General features: G+C 26.7%; 1 protein-coding gene across 1 annotated transcript in view; it reads left to right on the top strand.

Moving 5' to 3' along the window:
* Positions 1-3347: 3347 nt before the first annotated feature.
* Positions 3348-14754, top strand: part of LOC106760721 (eugenol synthase 1-like) — a 25231-nt gene continuing 13824 nt past the window's right edge. Inside the window, exons 1-5 of the mRNA XM_014644131.2 lie at positions 3348-3548; positions 4694-4825; positions 5709-5940; positions 7321-7524; positions 7627-7809. Coding sequence (XP_014499617.1) covers positions 3363-3548; positions 4694-4825; positions 5709-5940; positions 7321-7524; positions 7627-7809 — 937 coding nt within the window. The 5' untranslated portion in view covers positions 3348-3362. The remainder of the gene's footprint in view (positions 3549-4693; positions 4826-5708; positions 5941-7320; positions 7525-7626; positions 7810-14754) is intronic.

The raw sequence follows: 14754 nt of genomic DNA, 5'->3' as shown, positions 1-14754 counted from the left end.
GTCAAACTCGCGTTGCCTCAATAATAGGGTGTGATTTTATATGTGCTCTGACAGAGATGTGCCTCTAACTATATGATGAAAGACAAAATCAGCAGCGTATATGGTGATTTTTTTTCCTCATTGTGATAACTGTGCAATTTGACTAACTTTAGCTTGTGGAGGGGAAATGCATGGGACCAGTAGGACCAAGGAGTTAACACGTATTGACAACTGCTTAGGAACATTGCACATGATGATGAATATGTCTACAACCTAGAGTAGAATCCCTGACTGGAAATCTTGAAAACATGTGGTAGGAACTAAAATAAAAGAAAGATCTTGAAAATGAAAAAATATAAAGTTTACAATCAAATTTTTTCAACAGTAACAATAGTCAGCTGCATTTTCAATAGTATTCTATTGATGATCTAATTAGTGTTATTCTATTGTAGTGGTTGAAGGTGATTTGATTTTAGAAATTTTAAAATTATTGTATATGATTGCATTCAAACTATAATCATGTGTTTAAATTTGTCTATAATTCTATTAAAAGGTAATACTGTTTTATATTGTCCATGTGCTGTATGCTTACTATTTCTTATTGATTTTTTTATACTATACTCTTCTATTGTGTCTCTAAGCCATATTTTTTTATTTTCTTTTATTGATCCACTCATATAATCTCTACTTTATATTTTAAAGTGATTCTTTAACTTTTGAATTCAATGATTGATTTGAATATACATATTTGTGTATGAATATTTTTAAGTGATTCTATTTTCATGTTCTTCTGTCCAAATTGGAGTAAGTAAAGTTGGTAAGCAAATTGTTCATAAGTATGTAAATACTTTGTGTTGTGAATACAAAAGCATAACATATATTTGTGCATTAACTCTTTTATCCCACTATTCTTTTCTAAAAAAAGTGTTCTCTCCACACTCTATACAAGTACTGTCATCACCACCACCCAATCCCCAAAGAAGAAGAATGTGCCTGACTTGAAATGGCACAGCATGCTGAGAAAAGTTTGAGCAACTATCAAGGTAAAAAGAAAATTCACACCAGCCATCCTAGTGGCCTCCGTGACCATGCAAACCCTGGAACATATATGCATATATTTTTCTTATTTAAACCTAATTCACTTTCACAAAACCAGTTTACACCGAGATATATACATCTTGACATAAATATTGTTATAATAAGTTCTAACCTGATTCTGTGTTAAGAAGTGAGTTTTAAGCCTAATTCAATCCTACAGAACCAGTTTATGAGATGAGATTTACATTCACTTATATATTATAAATTGATTTTATCTCTTACTAACGTGTAACTTCCAAGAATGCCCCCAGATATGAACAAAACTCTTCTCCCGAATTTATCAACCATGAGCATTGAGATGAATGTTGAAGCAGTGCCTACAACCCCAGTTACAATTGCTGACAGAAGTGAAGCACTTTCCCCTATAATCCAATGGTTAGAAAGAGGATTGGAGCATAGAGGGAAATGACATTGATTCCTGTGAACTGTTGGAAGAAGGGTATAGCTATAGCCATGATAAGTTGAGGCCTATGCTTTCTACGCAAGATGTTCTTAAAAGGGTGTTTGATGGTATTTGAAATATCACTTGCTTCAACGAGGTCTTCAAGTTCTTGTCGAACATCATTAGTGCCACGGATGCGTTGCAGCATTTTCTTAGCTTCTGTGTTGGATTACGCTGTTGGGTGTTTCTGAGAGAAAAAGTGACCCCAAACTGAGCATTGAGGCTGGAACTTCTGCCACCATCTTTGATCTTTTCTGTGCCAAAGTTTATCAGATTAGCTGATAGAACACTAATGCCAACACAAAGATGGAAACCGATGTTGATTGCTCGGTGCCATTTCAGAGATATATAGAGGGACTGACTGCAAAACAATGGGATTTTACTTCCATAAAAGATTATAGTAAAGGTTCAAAATTGCTGTCACATTCATTACTATCGTTACATGAGTATAAGGTTGTTGTAACTTAGACCAATCTCAACATGACAACCAAGTTTTGTTAACTTTGTAAATATAAAATCTTGATCATGTGACATGAAAATTTGTCACAAATGTAATATTTTTTATCATATATGTTATGGTAAAAGCTGAAGATATGCTTAAGCCTAAAACATTTAATATTTGCCTCCCTGTAATAATGGTGTATAGGAATATTTATAGAATTAAAAACAGTTAATATCCACCTTATTATTTATAATCATTATGTCATCAATAAAACATATAAACTCGAATTTAATAAAGAATAAAGATTATTGATTCATTGTGACAACCTACACCTACTCGTATCCCAAAATAAATGGATTGACCGAATCCCAGTAAACTAAATAAATGTTCTTATTGTATAAATTAAAGGCATCACTTTATAAATGGTTAAGATTGCATACGATTTGCCCCCTGCCATGAAAGTTGCACATGAGCTGTGTAGACATGTGCACGCATTTTCTAATACACAATTGCTTATTTGTTTCAAAGAAAGGTATATATATAATGATTAAATAGTTTTTTTTTCTCAATACTATTCTAACGATATTTATTGTCTGTTGAACATATTATTTCACTCGCTATAGGACCACTTATTAATATCTAGTTTCATACTCGAGATGTATATATCTCGATCTGAGAGACGTGTTAGAGTTCCACATCGATTAAAAATAAAACCAATTTATAATATATATATAAGTGAAGTTTCCTTATAAACTGGTTTTATAGAATTGAGTTAGGCTTAAAAACCTATTTTTTAATAGATAATGATAGTACAGTATTAAAAATATTGGTTAAAGAAATTGTTAATATACTTTTTTTAATGAATAGTAATAACCGTACACTATTAAAAATATTAATGTTTTTTATTATATATGTTGATATTTTTGGTTGTTGTCTTGGTATTTTTTTCCATAAAAAATGATATCGATGGTTTGTTTTACTAGTTAAGACACTTTCCAATAATATAGATGTGAAGGTCTTTTTATAGAAAGTATGTCTAACAAAAGTGAAACATGACATAAACAACATATTTGTAATGATATGATCAAATGTACAAAATTCATAAAAATAGTGGGACCAAATTAAAAACACGTGAAACAACCATTTAACACTTCATCTACTTTCTCTGACCATATATTATCTATATGAACTTCCACTACACATACACACTATGCATGTGGTACCACTTGTTTTGATTTATTAATGTTCAATGATTGATTGGTAGGTATCAATTAATATAGCATGTGATACATGTCCATAAAAAAAAAAAAAAGCATGTGATATTAATGTAGAATATTATTATTATTTAAAGGGTTAGGTCAACCATTTGATTTGCAAGATCAGAAAGAGAAGATTAAAAAAATGGAGAGAAAGAATAGGATTGTTGTGTTTGGAGGAACTGGTTACATAGGTAAGCATTTGGTGAAAGCAAGTCTCTCTTTAGGTCATCCAACTTTCGTCTATACTCGTCCTCTTACTTCACAAACTCTACCTTCCAAGACACAACTTTGCAAGGAATTCACATCCATGAGAGTCACTCTTCTACAGGTTATTTACATTCTTCTTCAAATAACAACTCGTATAATAATTCAGACGTGGTAGTCAAGGTCAATAGTATGAAAATAATGTTTACTGTAAAAGATATTTCGATGTAAAAGTCAGTAAAAAGTTTATTATTATTTTTAAGTTAATGTATCTCTTAAAATTATCCCTCTTATTTAATATAACTAAAGATATTTCGATGTTAAAGTCAGAAAGATCTATTATTATTTAATTTTCTATTAATATATCTATCAAAAAATCGTTTCATAAATTAAAAAAATTACCAATGTTTCTATATTAAAGCCAGTGAAAAATTGATTATTATGTAATTTTCTGTTAATATATCTCTCAAAATTACTCTTCTAATATATCAATTTTGTTCAGAGGATGAAAGAAAAATAAGTTACATCTAAACTCAAATCATGAAACACAAAGAAAGGCATTAAATAATGGATAATGATACTTTGACACTCAGAATGTGACAAAATTTTGACACTGCCACGTGTTACATTCTGGGTGGTCCACATGTTTTAAAAAATAAAATGATAAAATATGGATTCAATGTGTAGTGACAAACCTGGTATCAATGTATAAATAAGTGGGTAGTTTAGGCTAATTTTTAGTACGAGAAGGTATCAATGTAAAAATAAAGCAGATTCAAAAATGTCCTCATCGTGCTAAAAGTTAACCTAAACTACCCAGTTATTTGTACATTGATACCAGGTTTATCACTACACATTCAATCCATGTTCTGTCATTTTATTTTTTAAAACATGTGGACCACCCAGAATGTGACACGTGGCGGTGTAAAAAATTTGTCACATTGTAGGTGTCAAAGTATCATTATCCTTAAATAATTTAGTGAAAGTGTGTTGTTAATGCATGTTTTTCCTTGAAGTGGTGCCAATTGCAAATAAAAAGTCTGAACACATTTTTAATAATCAAAATTTGTCATAAATCTATTGAAGGTGATGTTACTCTTATAAAAATTAGGTTCATATATGTAAAAAAAAAACATCACATGTTTATTATTTAATGTTGTTTTGAGAATTAAAAAAGAAAAATGATCTCTCAACTAAAATCATAAAATAATAAAAAAAAAAAGTTGTTCTTTGAAAAATAGCTTATTATTGTCTGAATTGGAAGCACAGGGAGAACTGGAGTATGAAGAGATTCTAGAAGCAATTAAAAAAGCAGATATTGTGATAAGTGCGTTGGCTTACCCTCAAGTCATGGACCAACTCAAAATCATAGAAGCCATCAAAGTTGCTGGAAACATAAAGGTCTACTTTTTTCATGCAAAACCACTTTTACTCTTTTAAGACTTCTCAATACAAATTAACTGTAATAAATACATAATAAATAAATAAATAATGCTTATTTTACAATATCAGCTTATTTATAATATTTTAATTAGTTTTTATTTACCATATTCATAACCTATTTTTTAATAATAGGGGTGTTACATTTTAGGTTAGGGTTAGATAGAATTTTGATAATAAATTCATTATTAATTGGTTACTTTTATTGAAGAATTTTTTATATTGTAAATTTTGATGTCTTTGTTGTAATTTTGGTGATTTATTGTTGTTATCTTTTAATAATTCTTTTGCGTATATTCTTGCAAGTTAGGAAAAATTATAAATTATATCTATTTTATTTTTCGAAAATTTAGTCAGCTGTTGTGTTTCCCATCAATTAAAAAAAAAATATGTGAACAAAAACTAAAAAATAAAACAAGAGAAATGATAGGGTTTGTGTGACTGAGGAATGGATGAACTTAATGATATGGTTGTGATGTATTGTCCACTCATTCTTACTTCCCATGCATGTAGGACCCTTCCCATAAAATATGACACCAACTATTTATAGAGTCACATTCCTTATTATTATGCCTTAATTATTATTTTAAATAAATTATTTATCCAAAAAAAATTAATAGTCTATCTTTTTGTCTCATCTGTATATATTTCAGTTTCGAAACCATTGCTTATAAGTAAAAATAACCGCTATCGTTTTTCTTAATATATTATGGCTGTGTATATTGGCGTTAATTTAGTTTGAGAAATGCTGTGTGATCCAATATTGTATTAATACTTTCGTGAATTTGTAGACAAGTTCTTCATTAATATTTAATAAGATAGTGTTTGTGAATTTGCATTGCAGAGATTTGTTCCATCAGGATTTGGAGCAGAAGAAGATAGAATAAAGCCTCTTGCTCCATTTGAAGCTTTGCTTGAAAAGAAAATGAAAATCAGAAGAGAAATTGAAGCTGCAGGAATTCCTTACACTTCTGTTTCTGCAAATTGTTGTGCTGCATACTTTGTCAATTATTTACTTCGTCCATATGAAGAAGATGTGAAGAACATTGTTGTCTATGGGAATGGTGAAGCCAAAGGTATCAAATCTCACAACAATGATCATTAATGCTAACAGAACCAAATGACATGGATTCATCGTAAAATTTGTAGCATGAAAATTATGTGAAAGTGGCCTTTTGATGGGATAAATTTGGGTTGTGATTTTTATGTTCATTATGGCTTAAGCCTAAAAATCCCCAACATCATGGAACATCAAGTTTTAAAATATTTATCCAATTGTGTGTTCTATTGGCAAGTGTACTAAGTCATTTTGTAGTACACCGATTGGGGTTATGATATCATAGGGATTTAACAAGCATATTGGTAGTTTGTTTTTGGTTTTCTTGCATTTGGAAATTATTGATAATAAATATATATTATATAGATAGTAGAGACTATGAGTGAATTTCATCTCATTCTTTTCCACCACAACATTACTCATATGGTCTATGTACTTATGCAAACCATTAACTATCTTGGGAGTGCTCTTTAAATGTAACTTTAAGTCCATTCATGACACCTAGAGCCTAAGATCATCAAACTTTAATACGATTCATGACTACTTGAATAAATAACTTGCATATTAAGATCAGAACTCTATAACCAACTAGAGTCTTAGATCTGTTTCTAGCATCTAAAAGTAGGAAGAGAATTAGTTGAACTACAACTTTCCACTCAATACCTAATATGAAGGCATGAGGTTATATTTTTAAATTATCTAGGGTAGTGCTCAACTCCAATTTTGGCGCTTGAGCCCTAGAGATTTTATTCTATATATTTTTAAACTGCTTTTCTTAGAGTTTAAGTTGCACATTTTTTGTTCGACTTGTAAAAGTTACATTCTAGGTCTTTCCAAAGATGAGTGCTAGAGATTTCCTCTTCTTAAGTTTGTTCTTGTGGTCTAAACCTCATGCTTTAGTGTTCCAACTCTTAAGATAACTCTTTTGAGAAGAAGCTTTCATGGATTAATCTCAAGTTTAATGTTTGAGGTTTCTCTCTACAATGAGTTTGCTTGTATGGCTTAAGTCCTAAATTTGTTGCTAAGTTGCACCAGGTTACTGTTATTAATTAATTATAATTGATTTTTACTTATTAGAATCCACTATTGAACAAAATATATATTTTCTTGTAATTTTTGTTTTTGAAAATAACTTTTTTATCAATCGATAATAGTAAAATTTTAAAAGTTAAAAAAAAACGATAAAATGTGTAAAAAATTTGAAATTTTGACGGTAAAAATGAAAACAAAGATAGTAAAATTAAAGAATAAAACTAAAATATGCAATACTTTATTTTGCAGCAAATAAGAAAGTGATGACATGACATGATACTCTTCTCTCTCTGCATATATGATGTGTTTTTATTTTGGTAGTTTAAATTTGTTTATACTGTGATTAAAATTTGTTATGATTAATTAGCTGTACTAAATTACGAAGAAGACATTGGCATGTACACTGTTAAAGCTGCAAATGATCCAAGAACACGCAATAGAGTGGTAATTTGTCGGCTTCCAAAGAATATCGTATCACAGAATGAGCTGATATCACTCTGGGAGATAAAATGTGGTCACAATTTTAGCCACACTTTTATTTTGGAAGAAGAACTAGTCAAACAATCACAGAGTAAGAAAGTTTATTAAGTTTCATGTTAATGTTATAATTAGTGATTAATTACTATAAGTATTTGTTAATTAAGGGTAAAGTTTTTGCATGATGTGCATGCAGCATTACCTTCTCCAGAGAATATTCCAGTTTCCATTCTCCATAGTGTGTTTGTCAGAGGAGATCTCATGAACTTTGAGTTAGGAAAAGATGATCTTGAAGCTTCAGAGTTATATCCTGATTACAACTATACCTCCATTGATCAACTTCTTGATATTTTTCTTCTTCATCCTTTGCCTCCTGCATCTGCTGCTTTTGGATGAATTTTCAAGTCTTTTTTACGAGAAATGATATTTTGACACAGGTATAATTTTTACATTCATTTGATACTATTATTTAAAATTTTTACTTTCTTCTTTTTTAAAAAGTTATAAAGATTATTTTTTTTATGATCATTTTATTTTTATAATATATGTTAAATGAATGTAAACATGTCTGTTATCTTAATGTTGTTATTCTCTTTTAAAGGAATAATGACATTATGACGTGTTTTTACATTCATTTCATATAATATATAAAGATAAAATATTTATAAAAAAACAAAGTTTTATATTTTTTAAGGAAGAAGAGAGTAAATAACAAGAAAAAATGTTATCAAATAAATATAAAAAATTTAAGTACGGTAAAAGTATACATTTTATTTTTTGAAGTATTAGACTAGGTTTGGAGTTAAAATAAAACTTTTCTATTTTTGTATATTTATTTTTTGGATCTTTATTCAATATTGTAATTGTATTTTTATTGTTTATCTGTTTTATTGGGTTTTCATCAGGTCTTAAGTGTTTCTAATTTTTTGTAATTAAAATTTTTTAGACTTTAGTTTAAGAGACTTGTTGGATGAATATCTGATAGTACAATGTTCCTGTTCCTATATATAAAATTCTATTTATATACTCTTGTCCTCAGAATTTACTCATTTTTCAAATAATGTTAGTGATGATATCCAACTTAAACAATATTTCTCTATTTTAAATTCATATTTGTTTTCTATGTAAATGCTTAAAAAAACACAAACATATATATATATATATATATATATATATATATATATATATATATGTCCTCAATAAAATGTCAAATTGTTCCTTGATAACATTTGTTGAGACAAAAGATAATTGTTTGGTTAAGAATGATGTGAGATGATTAATAATAAAATGTATTGATCTATTATTGATTTATAAATTAAAAAGATGATAAAATATTCTAAATATTACATAGATGGATAAATAATAAAAGTTGAAATGGATAATGATATTTTAACAAATTTTTTTAACAATTTTTTTACAACAGGACACATATCACTATTTTATTGGTCTGTTTGAATTTATTCTAGAAAAATATTTGAAACGAACCAATCACAAAATTCACGACAAAAAAAAGAAAAAAGAAGTATGTTTTCTTCGTTGGGGATTTCCCGGAAAAAATCGTCGTATTCTTATAAAAGTACCTATGAACGATATTCAATCTATTAGAATAATAACAGAAGTTCAAGAACGAGGTATTTTTACTCGTACTCTTACTTATGAGAGTATCGTTTATATGGAAACAATAGAATAGGGGTTTATTCCCTTGACTNGTATTGAAGATAATTTGACTCCACCAGAAATTGCAAATAGAACTGGCGAATTAGCTTTTTTTGTCAAAAAGTTGTTAAAAGAGATTTTTTCCAATTGAAATATTGATACATACTAGATGTGATCATAACCTAAAAGATTGATTTACGCAGTAGAAGTTTAATATAAGTTCATCCGAAAGAAGTAGATGCAGGAGTTGGAGGGTGAAGAAGAAATATATCAAGAACTTGATCAATGGAGGTATAATTATAATCAGGATATAGCAATGAAGCTTCAAGGTCATCTTCTCCAATGTCGAAGCTCGTAAGGTCCCCTCTCACAAATACACTATGAATTATGGAAACTGGAATATTATCAGGAAATGGCAAGGCTGCAAGATCAATCGTATATAAAAAAAAAAAACAAATTTAATATCAAATTTTTTATTCAATTTAATATTATTCTCATATATATATTCATAATAATTAAAATATAATTGAACACTTTTTTTTAATAAAAAAACAGTGCTATAAAAAAAAGCCAAACAAAATGCAAATAAAAATATTTGTATAAATTTTATAAAACGTGAAGAAAATAAATTGTCTTACTCTGTGAGAGTTTAATAATTTCTTGCTCAGGAACGAAAGTTTTGGTAAAAGATTGAGCAGACTTTTTCTGCCATAATGAAATCAACTGATTCTGTGTTATGATGTTCTTCAAAGGCCGACAAGATACCACACGATTGCATGTTCTTGGATCATTCGCTGCTTTGACTATATACATAGCCACGTCTTCTTCATAATTTAGTACAGCTGATATCAACCAAATTATATATATCAGATCTTAATTTCATTCAAATAATGAAGAAGACTAAAATTATTTAAGTATTTATAGTATTTTTCAAAAATTAAAATAATATTTTGAATGTATGATGTGAAATGAAAAAACAAAAAAGAGAAAAAAAGAAAGAAAGTGAATATTGTTATGGGTGAGAAATTAATGGACTATTTTTTGGCATGCTAAAAACACAAATATTTTTTTTTCTTTAAATTTTGTTTTTTTATTTATATATTAATAATCTTAATTAACGTAGTTAAAAATTAATAATTTATTATAATTAATAATTAAAATTTAATTCATAAAAACATTATTTAAATTAAAATATTGTTGCATATTTATATTATTTAAATAATAAAAGAAACTTAACTTACTTTTTATTCTAATTTTTAATTTTTAAAAATATTACGTTAGAATGTGTTAATAGAACAAAAATACAATTTACCATCCTAAAAAACATGGATAATATATTATAATTTTATATATAAAAAGAGTAGAGAGATTTATCAAAATTCAGGATGATAAAACTGATTATTTTGATCCATTTTGTCTCAGTTCACCAAAAACTGGAACAATATTCTGTTTTGTTACTTCTAACTACAATAAACATAAATAATACTGAATCTTGTTTAAAAGTAGTAATTATAATAAAAATTATCATCAAATAATTTAAATATCTGCCATGAGTTATTCTATGTATAAAGATTTTGATACTACTTTTAAGAAAAAAAAGTTAAGATAAATTTATAGATCTTTTCATATTATTTATTTAATTATCTCTATTTAATATCGAATTTTTTTAAATTAGACTCTTTGTATATAAAACCTTTCGGTAAATAAAATTATTTTTTTAATTTTGTTGTTTATATATTATTGTTTCACTCAACTCTATTCTATATTCTAATTCTATATAGCTCTTACTCCACACTTGAATTAGACTATTTATCTATATATAGATAAATAAAATAGTAGTTATATAGAAGGGAAGGTACACTTGATTTTTTTATTTAGGTCTTTGGTTTGTTTTCATTTTTATATATATATTTTTTTAATTTAATTGAGTTCTTATTTTTTTAACTTAATGATTTTGGAAGTGTTACGTATCATAATTTGAGTGGAAGTAGAAAAACAAAACTCATATTTTAACATATAAGATACTTATATTTTGAGATATGATATTTTAAAACTATGTTAACATTAATTTTAAAAAAATAGTAAATTTTTTTATAAATATAAAAACTCGATTAAATAAAAAAAAACAAATATAAGGATTCGAACAAATGAAATGTCTAAATATAATAAGAAAATTAGTAATTAAACACATATTATTGCTAAAAAAAACTAAAATAACAACTAATGTTACAAAACTAATAACCAATACCCAAAAACTCACTCTAGTATCATTGGTATGTTGATGTTGATATTGATAATTTTAATTAAGGTTAAATATGATTTTGGTTCCTTAACTTAAAAACTAGAAATAGTCTCTCCTCAAAATTTCCATCCAATTTAGTTCCCAATTTTACAAATGAGTATATGTAATCATTTGAACTAAATTTTGTTAAGTTATTTGATGTTTCAAATGTGTTTTAACATTTAAGTTGTTTACAGAGTTTGACTTATTTCCTTTTCGATGTTAACTTAAAAACACGTCTGAAATATAAAATAAGTTTAACAAAATTTGTCTAATTTTTGTTGTTGATTAATTTGAATAAATAGAAGAATGTATTAAGTTGGTAGTGGAATTTTATACTTTGGCTTCACCAATACCATAAACAACAATATCTTTGAGATTCTGATGTGGACGAAGCAAATAGTTTATGAAGTATGCAGCAAAACAATTTGCATTGATAGAAGTATAAGGGATTCCAGCAGCTTCAATTTTCTCTCTGATTTTTCTTTTCCCATCAAGCACAGCTTGGAATGGAGGAAGAGGCTTTATTCTCTCTTCTTCTGCACCAAACCCTGTTGGAATGAATCTCTGCAATGAAAAATGTATTTTTAACAACTTTTTTATAATAACTTAAGTAGCAGTTTGTGATTGGTCCGCTTCAAATATACAAACCAATCAAACAGTGATACATCTATTATCAAAAAATTATTAAAATATTATGATCTTATCAAATTCTTTATAATTACACACATTCACACATCAAAAAAGTTTTCCATACAAAAACATTTACACAAGAAAAAGTTTATAAGATCAAAATGCTCACAAAAAATTATTAGGACTAATTCATGATCCATTTCTTAAAATAAAAAAAAATATTATTTACAAATAAAAAAAAGCATTTACTTATATAAAATACTTTGGATGAAAATTATTTACTCAATCAAAATTTATTTATATCAAGTTTTTGCTTAATAGATTATTAGGTTAATAACTTAGTCATCGATGAACTCAACATAATTGAAAAAAAAAAATGTGTGACAATTTAATAACATTAGTTACATGAGAAAAGGAAAATAAAAATAAATAAATTTTGTGATATTGTATCTGTGCTATAGCTATATTAATTTATGTATTTATCTACACACTATATGAAATTTAAAATGAATTCCATTTAAGTCGACAAGCATTAAGGTGTCCCCTTGGTAGGTGGTGAAATTAATTAAATGTTGGTTAGACATGTTCTTTTTTTTTTTTTTAAAAAAAAATTAGGTTATTAAGAAGTTACATATTTTAATCATATATTTTGTAATTGAATTTGACCATTATGAATTAGTAGATTAAATGGGTGATTTAAATGGATTGACTTGATCCACTGTAAAGAAATATATTTCACTAAATATTGATTATAATTAGAAAAATTGTAAAGATAATAAGTAAATATTAAAACTTTACAACAATGTAATAAATTAGTACCTTTATATTACCAGCAACTTTGATAGCTTCTATGATTTTGAGTTGCTCCATAGCTTGAGGCAATGGAAGTGCACATATCACAATGTCTACTTCTTTAATCACAATGTCTACCACTGGATATTATTAAAGAAATCAAAACAAGTGGTAACCACTTGCGTCGTGGAACTATATATTAGAAAAAAGTAGGTCGAATGGATAAGATATTTATTTATTTATATAGACAAATTTGTTGAAACATATTCTTAGAGTAATAAATGTTAATTTGTTGATAAAATTTTCTTTTATTTTCTTTTTATAACTTAGAATCTAACCAATTTTCATAGGTTGATTGTATAATTATATAAGTGCCCTAAGAACTTTTAACAACTATTAAAATATGTTTTTTTAATATTGATAACTATCATTGTATCTCGTACTTACCACGATGATTCTAATGATGGTTGTCATCATAAAAGTGAAATACAAGGAAAGTTCAATATATTGAATCATCATTGTATTTTATTTTAATTGTTTTAATTTCTTGACCTCTTTTCGTGATGATTTTAACATGATCTATGATTGGAAATGACATTTGACATAATATGTTAAAGAATTCTCGTTGTATGTATTTTTTTATGTATTTTCATTTAATCAAATACTATCTAACTATCCAAAAATATAAGTCTTCTTGTTTTTAATTTAATTTTTGTTTAATTAATATAAATACAACGTATACTCAATTATCTAAGAAATGTATATTTTTTTTAAAAAAAAAATATGAATATTACATTAAAAGGCATGTAATAATAGTACAACCATCATTTAGGGTTTAAATATCATGATAGTATTTCACATTTCACAAGTTATGATAATTGGGAGAAAAGTTTTGATTTTGTAGAAGAGTTGTTCTTTATCTAAAATGCGAAAATGATATTTCTTATTACATACTTCTAAATGTAAATTTGAATAGTCAAAGTAAATAATATCGTCTCAAGGAGAAATTACAAAATTTTGAACTCAATCCAATTATTAAAAGAATTAGAATCGAATTATTATTTAAATAACTTGAAACAAAAAATAGGTAATGTTAATTCAAACTAAGAAATTTTTTTCTCTAATCACACACCTGTAACTAGAAATCCTCATGATTAAAAATGAAGTAATATGTCTTAAGAAATCGGGATAAAAATGTCATCTCGATCTAATGGTTAAAGAAATAGGAATAAATTTTTTACCATCACAATATTAAATCATATGTGGAAACCTAACTTTTATAATAAAATATGATATTTGTTTTTTAGCATAAATCATCACTTGTAAATCTCTTTATTTATATTGGAGAACTATATTTCAATAATACTATGTAAAATTTACAGCATAATCCAATTATTCGTGAGGTTGTGATCATAATTTTATTGAGACAACTTAGGAATAGGGACTAGTTAACACATAAAATTATTTTTTTTCACTAGTACAAAAATCATATTTTATGACGTACAAAAACGAACTATGACATACATAGTTTTGTAAGTTATAATAGGTCTACACATTTTATGACGTAGCAAAAATTTACGTCATCTGAACATATTATGACACAGTTTCTAAAATCAGTCCATTTTTTTACGTGAATATTAGAGAAAATTATTTCAAATTGATATTGAGTAAAAATAGACTGATTTTAGAAATTGTGTCATAATATGTTCAGATGACTGATTTTTACAAAAATCATATTTTATGACGTACAAAAATGAGCTATGAAGTACATAGTTTTGTAAGTTATAATAGGTCTACATATTTTATAACGTAAGAAAAATTTACGTCATCTAAACATATTATGACACAGTTTCTAAAAGAGTCCATTTTTTCTCCAATATTCATATAAAAAAATGGATTGGTTTTAGAAACTGTGTCATAATATGTTCATATGACGTAAATTTTTGCTACGTCATAAAATGT

The sequence above is a fragment of the Vigna radiata genome, chromosome 5 (genome assembly GCF_000741045.1).
Source record: "Vigna radiata var. radiata cultivar VC1973A chromosome 5, Vradiata_ver6, whole genome shotgun sequence".
Taxonomy (NCBI): Eukaryota; Viridiplantae; Streptophyta; class Magnoliopsida; order Fabales; family Fabaceae; genus Vigna; species Vigna radiata.
This window is presented reverse-complemented; position numbering and strand designations above follow the sequence as displayed.